This window comes from Heterodontus francisci, chromosome 10 (assembly GCF_036365525.1).
Source record: "Heterodontus francisci isolate sHetFra1 chromosome 10, sHetFra1.hap1, whole genome shotgun sequence".
Lineage (NCBI taxonomy): Eukaryota > Metazoa > Chordata > Chondrichthyes > Heterodontiformes > Heterodontidae > Heterodontus > Heterodontus francisci.
In genome coordinates, this window is record NC_090380.1 from 90,676,777 (window position 1) to 90,693,810 (window position 17,034).

The following is a 17,034-nucleotide window of genomic DNA, read 5'->3' on the forward strand; positions in this document are numbered from 1 at the left end:
TCGAGGGGATCTCATGACACTAAGGTAAGTGCTCACTTTTCACTCACATATGGTACAGACAGATAGAAACATTCCATGAGGATGTGTTAATAAAAGCAAAATATTGCGGATGCTGGAAATCTGAAATAAAGACAAAGTGCTGGAAATACTCAGGTCTGGCAGCATCTGTGGAAAGAGAAACAGAGTCAACATTTCAGGTCGATGACTATTCATGAGGATGTGTTACTAGTTTTGAAGTCGATCTCTCGATAATTTATGACTTGTAAAAGCTACTGTTTGTCGGTGGCATGTTGTCTTGGAGAATGTACAAGTTATTCTGCTAAATGGGCAATTATTTTTGACAGGTACTGAGTTTTCCCCCAGTTGGTGGAAGTTTTAGCCGAAGTGAAACTGTCTTACAAAAAACATTTCAGACTCCTCAGTCTCCTCACCTTCTTTCAGTTGGAAATACTACAGCAACAATGCTTTGGCAATTTACAACCAATCACACAATGGAGAAATACTGGTTTGAGATTTCCCAGGTACCTGTTTAATTAAGTTGGCATTGCAGTCAAATTTTAATACCGTTTCACATGTCCTATTTAAAACTATATTAAGGGTTCTTTTGATGATTGAGTAGATACTATCTTTTTTTCTGTGGTCTACTTCTCTGGCACAGTTCTCACTTATTCCATTCCTACCTGCCCACCCAGAAGAGTCACCTTGAGAGTGCCACAGGGTTCCATATTGAACTTCTCTTCCTTTTTTACACAGTGCTCCTCAACAACAACATTCATAAGCTTAGCTTCCATATCTATGCTGATGAGTCCCAACTCTACCTCTCTGACACCAGCTTAAACTTCATATCCACCACTTTTCTGGCATTAACAAGGCTGAAGGTATATTATTCAACCCCACCAAAAACATCTCACCTTAGTTCCTGGCACTGTTCCCCTCCTTGGATATGATTTATAATGTCTGTGTCTGGTTTGACCTTAAACTGAGTTTGAAATCCAAAATCCTGTGTATCAACAAAACTGCTTAATTCATCTTCATAACATTTTGTGCATTGGACTTCACTCAACCACACCACCATCACTGAAACCCATATCTACACCTTTGTCATCTCCCAGGTTTTACTTGCTAGCACTCTTCCTGTTAGCCCACATGTTCCGCCTTACCTAAACCCCAATCTGTTCAAAACCTCAGTACCTGCATGATGTCCCACTCCCCAATGTGTTAATCCCTGTGTGGATTAACCTCAACCTACCTACCTCTGCAACATGTGCCCTCTTCTATCTTGAGTCTGGCTTTTTTTCCACCTCCTTCTCCATCCATTCCCCCATCGGTGATATTAGACATTAGCTGTCTTAGCTCTTCTCTTTGGGGCTCTGCCTAAACCTCTCCACCTTGCTCCTGTTCTCCCTGCCTTGAAAAGTCTCCTAAAACTTATCTTCCAGTACTTCTCCTACTGTTTAATGTCATTCCACTTTGCAAAGTTCTTTGGGACATTTCCAACTTCCAGGCTCCAATTAGAAATGCAATTTGCTTTTGTCATGAGTAATAGGTTGATATTTAAGTGCCTCCATTTGTTGTTTAACGAAGCAATCCCAACACCCAACTGCTAAACTTTTCTGGATGCTTGAACCATTTTGGAGTGCAGAGGGACAACCCAACATGGGTGGGCAGGAAATCTAGCAGTTCCTTCACTCAACTGAGCTGGCAGTTCTTCCATAACGGGAAGGGTCAGATGAGCATGTGGGGGTGAGGTGTGGAGGATTTTTCAGCTGGTGGCAAATGTTTTTGTGGGACCAGGAGCATCATTAATGCTCCTCTTGGCCTCACAGAAAGTGTACTTTTTAAATAACTAGAGCATGTTTCTATAAGGCTTGAATCCTAGGGTTGAATTCTACCAGCCCCTCGACACCAAGGGTCACGGCACAGGGGCTGGTAAAATTCTGCAGGGAGAGACCCGCCTCAACCTGCGACGTTGACAAGGGCCCGCCACATAATACTGGCAGCAGGGGTCCTTGGTGCGGCGCCCCCCCCGCCCCCTCCACTGCTTAACGGTGGGCCCTTCATCAGCATATGCAAATTAACACTAAAGAGATGCAAATAAACTTACCTGCAGGCAGCGGCCATCCCACACCAATCTTATGGCTGCTGTTCGTACCCCGCGCGCATTCGGAACAGAGTTCCGAGGCGAGAACCTGACGGGGAGGGGGAGAGGAATAAAATTTTCAGGGCAGGAAGGGTGGAGGAGTGAGGAAAACAATTTTGATTGGACGTGGGGATGGTGGGAAGGGGTTGAAGGGCAAAAGATTGAAGGTTGGCGGGGAAAGTTCAGCTACGGAAAAAAGCCAATTGTTGGTCATTTCGGTCAATGAAATAACCATTGGGGGGGGGGGGGTGGGTTGGGGAAGGGCCTCCATATCTTTATTATTTTTTAATAAATTACATTTATGTACCCTTAAATATTGAAATTAATTGTGAGGGCTTAAAGCCCTTTAAAAATGGCGCTGTGTCCTCTACGTAATCGGGGGCGGCCACTCTGCCCCCTCTAAATGAACCCCGCGCATAATATCGCTGAGGCTCCTCAGCGGCACTTCCATGGGGGAAGGCCGCCAAGTTCAAAGCGATCGCCACGCTGCATGGCGAGTGATTAAAATTCAGCCCCGAGTATTTTCTAATCTCAGCTAGATAACGATTCTGTCATTCCAGGTGGGCTTGTTAGAGCTGTCCTTGGGTTAGGAAGCATAGAGTTGAGGCATCCTCCTGCTTGCTGTTTAGAGATTCATGCTGAAAGTTTGAGTATGCAGAATCAAGGTCAGGTATTAATTTGCCACATACCAACTATTTGGATTTGCAAACCCACATGACAAATACTGTTTTATTAATTTTATTTGTTTTATTAATGGGAAGGCAATATTCCCAGTATTTTCTTTCTGGTGTTAAAACATTTTGTTGTCTTTTGGTGTGCTCTTTATTAGTTTTTCATGTCACTGAAAGTATTGCAAGACTGAATGTGCTCTTGCCATTGATGCCTGTTTTATTTGGCTGCTGTATATTTTTTTTTAAACAAGGACACCAGCAGGAAAATTTGGAAACCAGCACAAGTGAACTGCTCCAATCATGGAAATTTCATTTGCATTATTCGGGGTCTTCATCCATCGAGAACATATGCACTAAGAACAGTTGTTACTTACAAAACAAACATTTCATGCGGGTCTGCCGTGCAGGTACTTGAGACAAGAGGTAATATGATAGAAATCAGCTGCTGTTAAAAAAAAAAATGCGCCTGAAATGTTCTCAGGCAGAAGATTTTATATTGGACTGAAAGATGTTCTGAAAATATAATATGTAATCTTTTACAACTGTTTTTTGAATACTGTGGTTTCATTTGCTTACTTTTATGGTGAAGTACAAAGTATTATTAAAAAAAAGATAATTAATATACAACTAACCTGAAATGCTTTTTGAATGTTTCAAAGATGCAGTCTTCAAATGGCAAGTTTTATCTGAGATTGCATGTTTTCAGCCAATTTGTAAATGTCTTTATTTCCAGCAGTTGCTGTAGACCAATATTTTGTGAGCTATCTGCTCTGTTTGTGTAGAACAAAATCAGAAATAACTGGCAATATTTTTATTTTTGGTGACATTGTTGTTCACTTTGGCCCAAGTCTTGTTTTGCCAAACTATCCTACTAAAATGGCTTTAATTGCAATATTATTTTGAAGAAAATGCAATTGTGACTTTTTTGTTGATGAACACATTGAGGGTAGCTTTCACCTTCACCATTTGGGCTATAAGCTGGTGGAATGGATTGCCTACTCTTTATAGAACCTGATCAATTTTAATTTCTTTTGCAATCAAGCAGTGAAAATAAAAATTGACCCTCAATAAAAATTAATACAAATTTAACTTGCATCAACATCAGAGCATTTGTTCAGTGGACAGTCTAGTTATGTATTTGTGTTATGGGAGTGATGGGAGAAGGTGAACTCGATGTTTTGCAGTAACTTTTCAACTTTTTTTTCTGAATTCAATTTCTCAAGCTGTCGTGGTGGGATTTGAACTTCCATTCTCTGGATTACAAGTCTAGGAATATAACCACTACATGACCGTACCTATGGTCTTTTTCCTGATTTTACAGGAATGAGACTAGTGTTTTTTTCCCCCTTATTAAAATTTATTTACATGGTCTGCCTTCCCAAACACTACCTGCTGAAAGGTCTTTGGAAATACTATTGTGAAACTGCTTTCTAGGAGACCCACAAGTTCAATTTCTCAATATCTTCTCCACTTCTCTGTATTCCACAGGTGAAATGGCTGGGTTCTGCTAGCCACCTTTCTGTGGTGGCACAGTAAGGATTGGGAATATAGTATATGTGAATCTGTGGTCACCACTCACAAAAAGAGTGCTTTAATCCTCTAAGATTGTTTTACCACAAGACTGAATTTTGATTTTATCCTTACTTATAACAGAATTAAAATCATAGTTTTGTTGTGCTTTTCTAAAAGGCCTAGATGATGCAGTTAGAACATATCAGGGCAATGATCCTGCAAAATTGCACATTTGTGGACTAAAGGCACATAGATTAATCATGCTGGTATTGGCACCTTAATAGAGGATTATTTAGAAATATTATTGTAACGTCTTTATTGAATACTCTACATTGAGAGCAGTATGCATGTCAATTATGCCATGATGTCAAATTTATGTTTCATTGAAAATATTAAGTGATCATCAGAATTGTTCTTTGTTTGTAGCTGGTGTACCAGGAAAACCAGGTACACCGTATACCATTCATGATGATATCAACTGGATTCAAGCAGATGACAATGGGAATAATATAACGCACTACATTCTCCAGGCCCAGTAAGTTCATAATCCATTAGAATGGGGGAAACGAATCATTTTGATATGTAAAGCTGATTATATGTCATCCTTTTTAACATTAGGAAGCCATGCACCCTGAAAGTGATGCATAATTATACAAATTGAATCCTCAAATACGTAACTATTTTCCAAGAAATATTAAGTTGGATCAGGATTTTTACCACTATAAATAAGACAATTGGGAATGTTTGTGACACAAATAATTTAATCTTTATTTAGCATAGGCAACAGAGATGAAGATTTAACTTTGCACACAATATGTAATTTTTGTTAACACTTCTAAAATATACTAGTGTGTTTAAATAAAAATTGACATGGGAGATATATATATCTATATGCACCAATCCAGCATATTTGAGTTGGAGCTGAGAACTCTATTTACTCAGTTCAGTGTATAAATACTGAATCCATTCTGCATTTGGATGCAATTTTGGAAGATGTGGACCCCACTAGTTTTCATTGATAATGCTTATTATAGTAAACTTACCTGGATAAATGTGAAACATCTGTCAGCCATGTTGTCACTTGTTTCGATATTGATTCTGCCAGTTTGATTTGTGAACAAACTAGATTGTGAGTTTGAGTAGTGTTGTTATAGTTCCTGATGGAGTCATAGCATAACACTGCCCTTGATTGGGCATTCTCATTCAAAGAGGCTGATTTGGAAATTATCATAGTGGTTCAGTAGAAATGAGGGAGGAGGAGGGGGAAAAGGCTTTTGAAGTTGGGGATAAGATGTATTGCTGCGGTAAAATAAAGGGAGCTTAGCATCTAACTATGCTATCCTTGACTTGGAAGTGCTTGGTACTCACAGTAGGCATCCAAAGTGGGCATTCATTTCCTCACACTAACGTCCCTCCCCTAAAGAGGTAAGATTCCAGTATGGCATCCAAGTTGCTATTAATATCGAAGCCTCGACAATGGGGTAGATTGGGAAGCCTCTCACTAGACAGAGAGCAGTTGGTGACCAAGGAACCTTACTACAGCAAGGAGTATAAAATGCAGTACCAAAATAATGAGTAAAATTATCTTCTGCACAGCATCTCTCACTATGCAAAACTTAGTACCTGGTGCTGAGCAATAGACTTTGGAACAATCATTGGCAAAATGAAACCTGAATTAAACTTTTTAGTTACAATGGCAGTGAATGTTGATTAATGTTTGCCGTTCCAGCTAATTCATCACAATTTAACTTAAACCAGTCTGCTCACATTTGGTTGATAATCTTTCCAAGAAAAACTAACTAACTGGCAGAAAACACACGCAATATTGTAGCAGCCTGGTGCCAGTGGGGTGCTCGGTTTTTAAAATTTACCCATGAATGCTGTTTTCATTTGACTGGGCTTGGATCCCCTTGTTAAAAATTGATGTAAGAGACTGCCCACTCATGCTGGGTATCTCTTTTCAGCCAGACTCATAAGCTGGTATCGATCAGCTGTATATTTTTCATGGTCTTTATTGGCCTCCATTTTCTGGCAGGGTTTACTGGATAGTGAACACGAATTCTTCTTCTCCATCCCAATAGTGCTAATTAGAGCACTCCTACTGCCACTCTGATTGAAGTCAACTCACTTAATTGAATTGAACCTGGAACCCTTTGGTCCTTATGGTGCAATTTGAAATGCACACTGCTTTTGAAAACTGAACATTCAAGGGAGCTCTAATTCAGAGTTTCATAGATGAAGGTTAAAATACTTTTTTTAAAACAGGAATTCCCAAAATGATACAGGCCTACAGAGATTCAACAACTCAGATGAATGGATCACTCTCTATCAGGGACCCTGCAGTAATACAATCTGTACTTGGCATAATCAGCACTTCAGTGGGTTTTATCGTATGAGAGTCGTGGCAATTAATGGCATCGGAAAGGGTGAATTCAGTGACATAAGCGGGGAAATCATCATGAAGCTTTATGGTGAGACATTATACTGTGTTTTAGATCTTAGACATTATAAAAAAAAATTACTAAAGAATTTTCCAAATTGATAAGCTCGTATATAAATCAAATAAGTTTTGTTGAAGCATTTTGTGGTTTTTAAATGGTGCAAAACATTTAAAATTATTTATGGATAATATCTCATTAGTTGTGCAATCTTATGTCTCTTTTGTTTCATTGAACAATTATTTTTGATTTTGAATGCTGTAACTGTTCACAGACTTCTGTCAATGGCTCTTAAATCAGAAGGCAGGATTTGGATAAAATCTGGAACTCACTTTATGGTGAACGATAGATATAAATACACCTTGCCTCTAATCAGTATGCCCGTACATCAAGATGCTGTAATATTGTGTGATCATGTAATTATTTGACCTAATTTGCATTCAAGATCAATTATGCTAGAAAATTCTGATTTTGTTAGTTGGCAAAAGTTACGGTGGTTCTGAATAATAACTGGGATTCTCGTGTCAGTGAGTGTAGAGTGGATGATTGGGAATGTTAGTACTGAAGTGTTAGCACATTAAGATTATAGTCTAGAAATTATTGCCTGCAATATTATCATATAAAGTTTTAATATGCTCATATGACATTTCTTTATCTGTTATCTTGACAGAGGCATTAACCTTTTAAATGGGTTAAAGTCTCTATTAAAATACTGGACAGAAAGATATTATACCAACACATTGACGCATGTGGTTGGTATATGGCAAACAGCAATTTCTAGGATTATATGGAATTTTAATTTTAGTTTTATATTTTCCATATTCTACTGGTTTTTGGCTTGTCAAACTCTAGTAATCAGTACCAGTGTATTATTCTAATTTTAAAAAGTTGGCAGTTTGCAGGAAAATTTAAAAATGACTAATTTTTGTAATCTATTCAGTCTGAACTGATCTTTTTTACTTTATAAAGGAAATATTTATAACATTGTCGACAAAAGTATTCATATTTCTCAAACATATGAGTGCATGTTTTGTCTACATTTTAATCCAGTGAATATGTTTCAGTTTAAAAGGCCTTTATTGCTTTAGAGAGGCATGTAGACTTTGTGTATGCAAAAGTACATCGACATAAGCAAATCTGATAGTGAAAAGATTTTGTATAAACTATCCAAACAATGTTTCAACAGAGCCTCGTGAAAACCTTGTCCTGCTAGTACTTGGACCTGTTTGTGCTACAGTTGTAATGGCTGTCTTCTGTATTTCCATAGCAGTTTATGGTGAGTTTGCAAGATACTTGGAAAGATTACATTGACTCATTTTATCTTGTGAACATTCTAGACTCTTTAAAGACCTCATAGACTGAGATAATATTTTTGCCCCTTTCCCGATGAGAATATGGTATTCAGGCAGTTAAAATATCAGTGGTGTGGTACTCGCCTTGTTCACACTGCACTTCTGCCCCGTGCCATTTTAACAGGTGGGTCTTAGGCAGTGAGCATAATCCTTGCCCTGGGTAATTGAAATGCCAAAATTTGATGAGGTCATTGATATGCCAACATTATTTTAACCTGGTTTGCACAGCATGAGCTTGGTGCCCATCTTACCAAGAGAAGCTGGCATTGGAAGGCTCCCGGGCAAGAAGAAACCCAAGTAAGTAAACATTTTTAATTTTATGAAGGTTTCCTTGTGGGCCAGGAGGAGCAGGAGCACTCCTCCAGGCACCACAAGTAATTTAAGGCCTCCCCCGATCACAATTATGTCTGGAGCTCTCCACTTTCATTGGAACAGTCCTTGATTGCAGCCCCCCTGTTGAACCTGCCCTGCCCCTTCCCTACCCTTTGGCTCATGCTCATTCTCTCAGGCAACAGTTGGATTCTGGATTACGTTAATAAGGCCCAGTTCTTAAATTAGTCCAAGCCTCATGCCACCGAGCCTGGGCAAGTGGCTCCACGCTCGTCTTTCATCCCAGGTTAAAATCCAAGGCTAGAGTTTCATTGTTAATGAAATTCATTTTGTATTTTTAGATATTTCCTTACACAATTTCATTTTCCAGCCCAAAAAGCAAAACATAACAAACTAAAGGAAGACATAACCACTCTTCGTGTGAACTACAATCCAGATTTGGAATTGGCTTTGATCAGAGATATGAACGCATCTGTAATTCAGACAAACATCTGGTATACCTCCAGGTACAATTCAGCTTCCTTTCCTTCTCTGCTATATTAGTTTCTATACCATCCTTGATCAGAAACGAGATGCCCTGGTCTCTTGTATGGCTTTCAGTTCTAATACTGCTGCATGAACAACACCATGGTTGGAATGTTGATTTTACACTGGGCAATACAATTGTCAATCCAATAAAAGCTAGTAGAATTTGTCACGTGCTGTCTGTGATTATGTGACATTTATTGACTGAACTCTTTTCTGAAGCGAGGCAGGGTGAAGAACGTGCATTAATCAACAAGTAATTGTATATTTGTGAGTGGTAGACATGGTATGGATACCTTATTGGGGTTGTTTCCAGCTGTGTGGATTAGGAAGAGGGTCACTCTGCACATCTCCATTGAATATTGCTGTCCTCAGTGACTAGTAACTCTACTGATTGACATTTTTGTGATGGTGGAAGAGACTTTCTAGAAAATTCTCAGAGCTGGTGCGTCAGAGTTTGTGATTAGCACATTTAGATTGCTATCTTTACAGGGTTCAGAGCTGATTTTTATTTTTAAGGTGCTAAACCATAATAACTATGACTTATTTGAAATTCAGAAATACTTATTATTATGTATTCAGGTATCTTTACAATTCAGGTATAGTGGATAAAAATTTGATGAATAATTCAAATAATTTGTTTTTCCAGCTGCCTCCCCACACAGGTGGAGCTTGAGTCTCTTCCATTGTTTCCAAGAGAGAAACTTACTTTGCTAAATTTTCTTGGTAGTGGAGCATTTGGAGAAGTGTTTGAAGGAAAAGCTGAAGACATTTTGGGGCCTGGTAGTGGAGATGTCACAGTAGCTGTAAAGGTAAGTGTACAATGATGATGTGTTCAGTAAAAGGAAAGGAGAGATAGTGCTGCGTTGTGTGCCAGGCAATCTCAGCCAGACAACCAAATTAAAAATAAAAACTGCAATTGCTGGAAATCTGAAATAAAAACAAAAAATGTTGGAAATACACAAGGTCATTCTAAAAGAAAGAGGTAGATTAGTATCCCAGGTGGTTCCCTTTGCCGGAAACTCAAGCAGAAATGTTTAGCAGCACAAAGAAAGTTTTAGACATCCAACCATTAATTCGTAACAATAGACCAAGCAATAGAATCATAGTCATTATGGTACAGAAGGAGGCAATTCGGCCCATCAAGTCCACGCCAGCTCTCTGTAGAGCAATCCAATGAGCTTGATTTCTCCCCCTCTATTCCTGTAGTCCTGTAAGTTTATTTCCTTCAAGTGGCCATCCAGTTTCCTTTTGAAATTGTTGATTGTCTCCTCTTCCACCACCCTCATAGGCAGAGTGTTCCAGGTCATGACCGCTCGATGCATTAAAAAATTTTATTCACATTTCCTCCCCCATCATATCTCTTGCCCCAAACCTTTAATCTGTGTCTTTTAGTCCTTGCATCATCAGCTCATGGGAACAGCTTTTCTTTGTTTACCCTAACTAAACTTGTCACAATGTTGCAGACTTCCATCAGATTTCATCTCAATTTCCTTTGCTTCAAGGAGAACAACCCCGGCTACTCCAACCTAACCTTGTAGCTAAATTCCCTCATCCCTGAAACTATTCTGGTAAATCTCCTCTGCACTCTCTCAAGGACCTTCACATCCTTCCTAAAGTGTGGTGACCAGAACTGGACGCAATACTCCAGTTGTGGCCTCACCTCCTTCTTCTTCTTTGGCCTCCTTATCTCGAGAGACAATGGGTAAGCGCCTGGAGGTGGTCAGTGGTTTGTGAAGCAGCGCCTGGAGTAGCTATAAAGGCCAATTCTAGAGTGACAGACTCTTCCACAGGTGCTGCAGATAAAATTGGTTGTCGGGGCTGTTACACAGTTGGCTCTCCCCTTGCGCTTCTGTCTTTTTTCCTGCCAACTGCTAAGTCTCTTCAACTTGCCACACTTTAGCCCCGCCTTTATGGTTGCCCGCCAGCTCTGGCGATCGCTGGCAACTGACTCCCACGACTTGTGATCAATGTCACAGGACTTCATGTTGCGTTTGCGGATGTCTTTAAAGCGGAGACAAGGACGGCCAGTGTATCTGATACCAGTGATGAGCTCGCTGTACAATGTGTCCGTGGGGATCCTGCCATCTTCCATGTGGCTCACATGGCCAAGCCATCTGAGGCGCCGCTGGCTTAGTAGGGTGTATATGCTGGGGATGTTGGCCGCCTCGAGGACTTCGGTGTTGGAGATACGGTCCTGCCACCTGATGCCAAGGATTCTCCGGAGGCAGTGAAGATGCTTTATAAAGGTTTATAAAGGTTCAGCATAACTTCCCTGCTTTTGTACTCAATACCTCTATTTATGAAGCCCCAGATTCCATATGCCTTGCTAACTACTCTCTCAATATGTCCTGCCACCTTCAGCGATCTATGCATCTGAAACACCCAGGTCCGTCTGTCTATGCCATTTAGTCTATATTACCTCTCCCTGTCCTTTCTGCCAAAATGCATCACCTCAATCTTCTCTGTATTAAATTCCATCTGCCACTTGTCGATTCTGTTCACCTATCTGTGTTCCGTTGCAGGTGATTGGTACCATCCTCACTGTTTGCCACACCTCCAAGTTTGGTATCATCGGCAAATTTTGAAAACTTACTCTATATTCCACTATCCAAGTCATTTATATACCAAAGAGATACCAAAAAAAAAAAGCAATGGTCCTAGTACTGACCCTTGGGGAACACCATTGTCTACCCTCCTCCAGTCTGAAAAAAACAATCATTTACAACTCGTTTTCTGTCCTTAAGCCAATTTTTTTTAATCCAAGCTAACACTGACTGTCTATTCCATAAGCCTCAGTTTTGTTAACAAGCTTTTATGTGGTACTTTGCAAAACAATTTCTTAAAATCCATATAAAGGACATCCACTGCATCCCCTTCATCAACTTTCTCTGTTACTTCATCAAAAAATTCAATTAGATTAGTCAAGCATGATCTGCCTTTTACAAATCTGTGCTGGCTCTCCTTAATTAACTGAAACCTCTCCAAGTGCCTGTTATTGTTTCGAAAACGTTACCTACCACTGATGTAAAACTGACCAGCCTGTAGTGTTACGACCGCGGTGGGAGAAACACACTGTCAATTCAGTCCCTTCACTCCACAGGTCACAGCATATTGTTAAACTTTTCCAACCCAACTGGAAAGCAGCCAAATTAAACACTCTAGTAACCCCAGAATAAAACAGACCAAACCAGGTATCTTTAGACAACAAATTAACTATTTATTAAAACGAAATTTTAAGCACTATCAAGATAAACCTATCTCTAAAGTCCTTATAACTTCTTATTTTAACCTAACTTCCCCATTCTCACACACACACACTCAAAAATAACAGTAGTTAACCAGTTTTTAAAAGTGGTGTTTTTAAAGAATTATTTATTTATGTATTCTTAAACAACTAAGTCTTTTGTGGGTTATGTTTCTGATGGATGATGGATGAAAATAGGTAAAGGCTACTCGAAGTCTTCACTTGGATTTGATGAAACAGTCCATTTTTGATGGACATTCAAATTCTTTGGCTGCAACAGTTCCTTCAGCAATACCAAATGGTCTCTTAAAAGGGTTATTTTCTCTGTAGACAATTAATTTGGCCTGTAGCTCCTTGTAGAATTTCTGCTGAGAGAGAATGGACAGTTCATTTCTCTTCAGTATGCTTCGCTGGTGAGTCTGGTTCAGACCGGTTTTTGCCAGTATTACACACAGTCAAATCGAAACATTATACCATGTGACCTCTTTCTGCTGCTGTTGCCTAGGTAACAAAGTGCAGCTGTGGCACCCTGTGCTCAGTCGTAAAGGCACACTGCCTTTAAGACTCTGTTTGAAAACACACACTGTTTTTTTAAACCCGAGGAGAAAATAACTACAGTTCCGTGACAGTATTTACTAGGAATGGACTTAGACCCTTTCTTATGTAAGGGTATCACATTTGTCAGTCTTCGATCTCTGGCACCTCCGCCGTATCTAAGGAAGTTTGGAAGATTATGGCAAGCCCTTCTACTATCTGCACCCCAACTTCCCTTAGCAACTTGGGATGCAAGCAATCCAGACCAGGCAACTTATCCATTTTAAATATAGCCAGCCTTTCCAGTGCATCCTTCCTATCAATTATCATCTCATCCATTACCTCTACTATCTCTGCTTCTACTGATGTTTTGTCAGCATCTTCTTCCTTAGTATACACCAATTTAAAGTTTTCATTAAGTAATCTAGCCTTGCCTTGCGTCTCTGGCATACATCATTCTCTTTGTCCCTAATAGGCTCCACCTCACCTTTTTCTACCTACTTACTATTTACATACCAATAGAAGAATTTGTTAACTGCCATACTGTTCTCGTATTCTGTCTTTGCCAGTCTTATTTTCCTCTTCACTTCCCCCTCAACTTATTGTATTTGGCCTGCTCTGTCTTGAATTCACCAGACATGCATCATACACTCTCTCTTCCTTTTTGTTTCACCATATTCTGTATTGCCTTTGTCATCCAAGGAGCCCTGGCTTTGTCTGTAAGCTATAACTTTATAATTTTGTGTTCATCTTCTAGTATAAATTCTCCCAATTGCACCAATCACATCTTTCCCCATTTAGGAGCTAAAGCTTGTACTTGGAATGTATTGAACGCTTAAGCATATAATCTCAGCTGATATTTCAATGTAGTAGTGACAGAGTTCTGCATTGTCAGAGGTTCCATTCTTCAGAAGATGTTAAAAATGGGGTCTCACCGTTGGTTGAGGTCAATATTCAAGATCCCATGGCCTTATTCAAAGAAGACCCAGAAATTCTCCTAGTGTCTAGGAAAACATTCTTCCCTTAGCTGTAACTATCAAAAATTAATCTCAGTGTTTTTTGTGTGATATGGTAGCAATCTAATCTGGGACTACATTTCCAAGTTTGTTCTATTGTTGGTGAAGTGCTTTGGATGTTTGTGAGAAATGTGATCACGCACAATATAATACAAGCTCCGTCTTTCTATTTGTTTGGCATTTGTTATTCCAAAGACTCTTTGATAGATTATTCAACAACTGTGTGAAGAATAGGCAAGTGAGGGCCAGGAAAGATTACCTGTATCACTGGATCTCCATTTAATCTTTACTATAAGTGATCTTTGGTTCCCATGCAAATGAAGATAACCAAACTGATGGTGTGAGTTTCCCATTTTCTTGCCGGGAATGTGCTGTGTGTTCAACTCACCAATATACATAGACAATAAAAGGAAGGCATGATCTGGCCTTTTGGTAAGTGAATACTTAAATTCCTGCTGAATTTTTCATTGTTGCAGTCATAATTTTTCAACTGGGCGTTGGTCTGAGTGCTACTCTTCATTTGAGTTTTTTAGAGGCTGAGAAAGAGGATGAAATGATAGGTTTTCTTGGCCGGAGGTAGATTGCCCTTATCTACATGGACTGGACCATTTTCCATTGGGGATAGCTGTGTCAGATATTTTTTGACCTCCATTGACCAAGGTCCCAGTTGGAGTCCCAATCCTGGAATGAAACTCATTAAGCATTTCTAATTAAGGCTATCTTTGGAAAATCCATCAAAGTTACCAGTATGCTATTTATGTCCCATTCTTGCTCAAACATCCTGGGAAACAGAAAATCTACCGTGGTAGTTAATTTTTTTTTCTTTGACACAAATTGCATTTAGAGATAACGTATAAAATGGATTCACATCAAGGTGAAGGTTCTGAGCCAAGGTTGTAATGCAATTTTCACAAGAATATGATTATTTACTTACCAGGCACTGAGAAAAGGGGCAACGGATCATGAAAAATCTGAATTCCTCAAAGAGGCCTATTTAATGAGGTAGGCTTTTTAGTCACCTGATGAGACGATTGTGCTTTTCTAACATTGAAGAGAAAAAGTTTTGATGTTGAAATTTGTTGAAGAACTTCATGATTTTTTGTTGACAGCTGAAGTGTCCCTTAAGAACTGACTTAGATTGTATTTCAAACTTGCTATCTGTGAGAGAGCTCAAAATTCTAACAGGTGTTGGGGGATGGGTGGTGGGGCGGGGGCAGGGGGCGGGTGGTGGCGGGTACGGATAGAAAATATTGCAAGAGGAGGAGTTGGGCCTAAATGAGTCATGAGCAGAGGAGGGCCAGCAAATATATAAAGAGAGAGGGCAGTGGGTGGGAAGATGGGGGAAGTGGAGGAGAGACAGATACCTGATACAGCAGCAGGATATACAATGGGCTGGATTTTATTCTGCCGGTGGGGCTCCCGGTGATGGGCTGTAAAGCAGGATGGAGGGGAGGGACATAGGGGTGACTGCGCCTTAGCCATTTTGCTGGACACCCAGCAGGCAAACAATTAACTGCCTGCCGTTGGGGCTGCCGTCCCCTTTAAGAAAACACATTGGATGGAATTTTAAGAGGCCTTTGTCGATGGGCTGGAAGGTGGGGGGGGGGGCGGGTAGACAAAATGGTGTGGGGTGGTATTGGGTGGCCTTTCGGATATTGTTCAGCTCCCATGCCATTTTGTCTGTGGCTAGTACTATGATAGGCAGGAGGACAATTGAGCCACTTAAGTGGCCCACTAAAGTCCACTTAAGGGCCACCTCCCACCCCTGCTGGCATTTCACCAACATCAGATGGGCCCACTGACACCTGGAGACACCTGAGGGCCTCCTAGCAGGCTTGGGTGGGGGGGCCTCCTATTCAGCCACTCTGCGGCCCATGAAGGGGCCACCCGGCAGCAATGGCTGCCTCTGCAGCACATTCTCCCCTGTACTTGTGGCACTGCTGGGACTGAGGAGCTGCTGGTCCTTTGGCCTCCAGCTCTTGGAGGCAGGTGACTGTCCTTCAGGGTGAACTTAGATTGTGGCCATGTTGCCTGCTTTTTTCAGTGATGCCAATACCCATTTAAGCAGACACGTTTTGCGTCTGAGTGAAATAATGGCCCTGCCTTTTTGTCTATTTTTCCTACATTACAACAGCGACTACTTCAGAAGTACTTCATTGGCTGTAAAGCACTTTGAGACATCTGGTGGTTGTGAAAAGCACTATATAAATGCAAGTCATTCTTTTTACTTTCCTTCTATTTTATTCTTGTTTTGGTCACTATTTTGCTTAGCAAACAAATGTGATTGGAATTTGATTTTTTTGGTGCATGGCAGTAGCATGTTGAAATTAAAAAATGCAAGTAGATTTGGTACATCTATATTCATAAACATTCTATGTTGTCTGCAGAAATTATTTATCCATATTTTACCATATGCAGTAGAGATGGAGCTAAATGTTTCCAATATGATTTTTTGACAAAAGGTTCCTGGCTTCCCCTTAATCCTGAATGAACAATTTGATTCAAATTTCCTTTTTCTTAAAAACAATACACTTTAGGTTTGTCCTTCATGACAGTTTTTATTTGTTGACTTCAGATGCATTTTTCATTGCCAGCTTTTGTGTTTCATAATACTAGGAATATTAAATTGTATTGTATGTGTCTGTTTCCTTTTAGTCATTTTGATCATGCTCATATAGTTAAGCTGCTGGGTGTATGCTTGCTGAATGAGCCACAGTTCTTACTCCTGGAGCTTATGAAGGGAAGAGACTTGCTCAGTTATCTCCGAGGAGCGCGAGGATTTCAGGTAAGGTGGACAGAAATCATTGACGATTCTCCCATCATGTCACTGGAAGATGAGGAGCAATAATGATGCAGAACATATTTTCATTTTTTAATGCAATTTTTCCCTCCTTCCACATGCAATAATTAATATTCTGTGCCTTGTCCTCCAGGGGGTTGTCTTCAGTATTTGGTACAGCTGATCATATTATTCTCCTCCAATGTTTCTCTTCTTTTCTTAAGCTCCATGGGAAACTGCACTTGTACACCTCCATTACTATCTGAATGCAGCCAGTGCATCTCTTGAATGATTTCTTTTCCCTATACTGTCACTTCCGGCATGCTCCAAGGATCTATCCTCAGTGCTCTCCTCTTGATCTGTATGCTGCCCTCAGTGACACCGCCAACAGACATGAGATGAGCATCAATGTACAAGCCCGTGATGCTACTACTTTTCGGCCACCGGCATCCTTCTTTGAAACCTTGGGGGGAAATTTATTCTGGCAGTG

At 40.1% G+C, this 17,034-nt stretch overlaps 1 protein-coding gene across 1 annotated transcript in view; it reads left to right on the plus strand.

Annotated features, from left to right (window-relative positions):
• The window catches only part of ros1 (c-ros oncogene 1, receptor tyrosine kinase), a 225,732-nt gene that overhangs the window by 101,685 nt on the left and 107,013 nt on the right, over positions 1–17,034 (plus strand). The window contains exons 28-36 of the mRNA XM_068040000.1: positions 345–521; positions 3,063–3,234; positions 4,750–4,858; positions 6,589–6,794; positions 7,948–8,037; positions 8,814–8,949; positions 9,618–9,780; positions 14,703–14,767; positions 16,421–16,550. Of these exons, the coding sequence (XP_067896101.1) occupies positions 345–521; positions 3,063–3,234; positions 4,750–4,858; positions 6,589–6,794; positions 7,948–8,037; positions 8,814–8,949; positions 9,618–9,780; positions 14,703–14,767; positions 16,421–16,550 (1,248 nt within the window). The remainder of the gene's footprint in view (positions 1–344; positions 522–3,062; positions 3,235–4,749; positions 4,859–6,588; positions 6,795–7,947; positions 8,038–8,813; positions 8,950–9,617; positions 9,781–14,702; positions 14,768–16,420; positions 16,551–17,034) is intronic.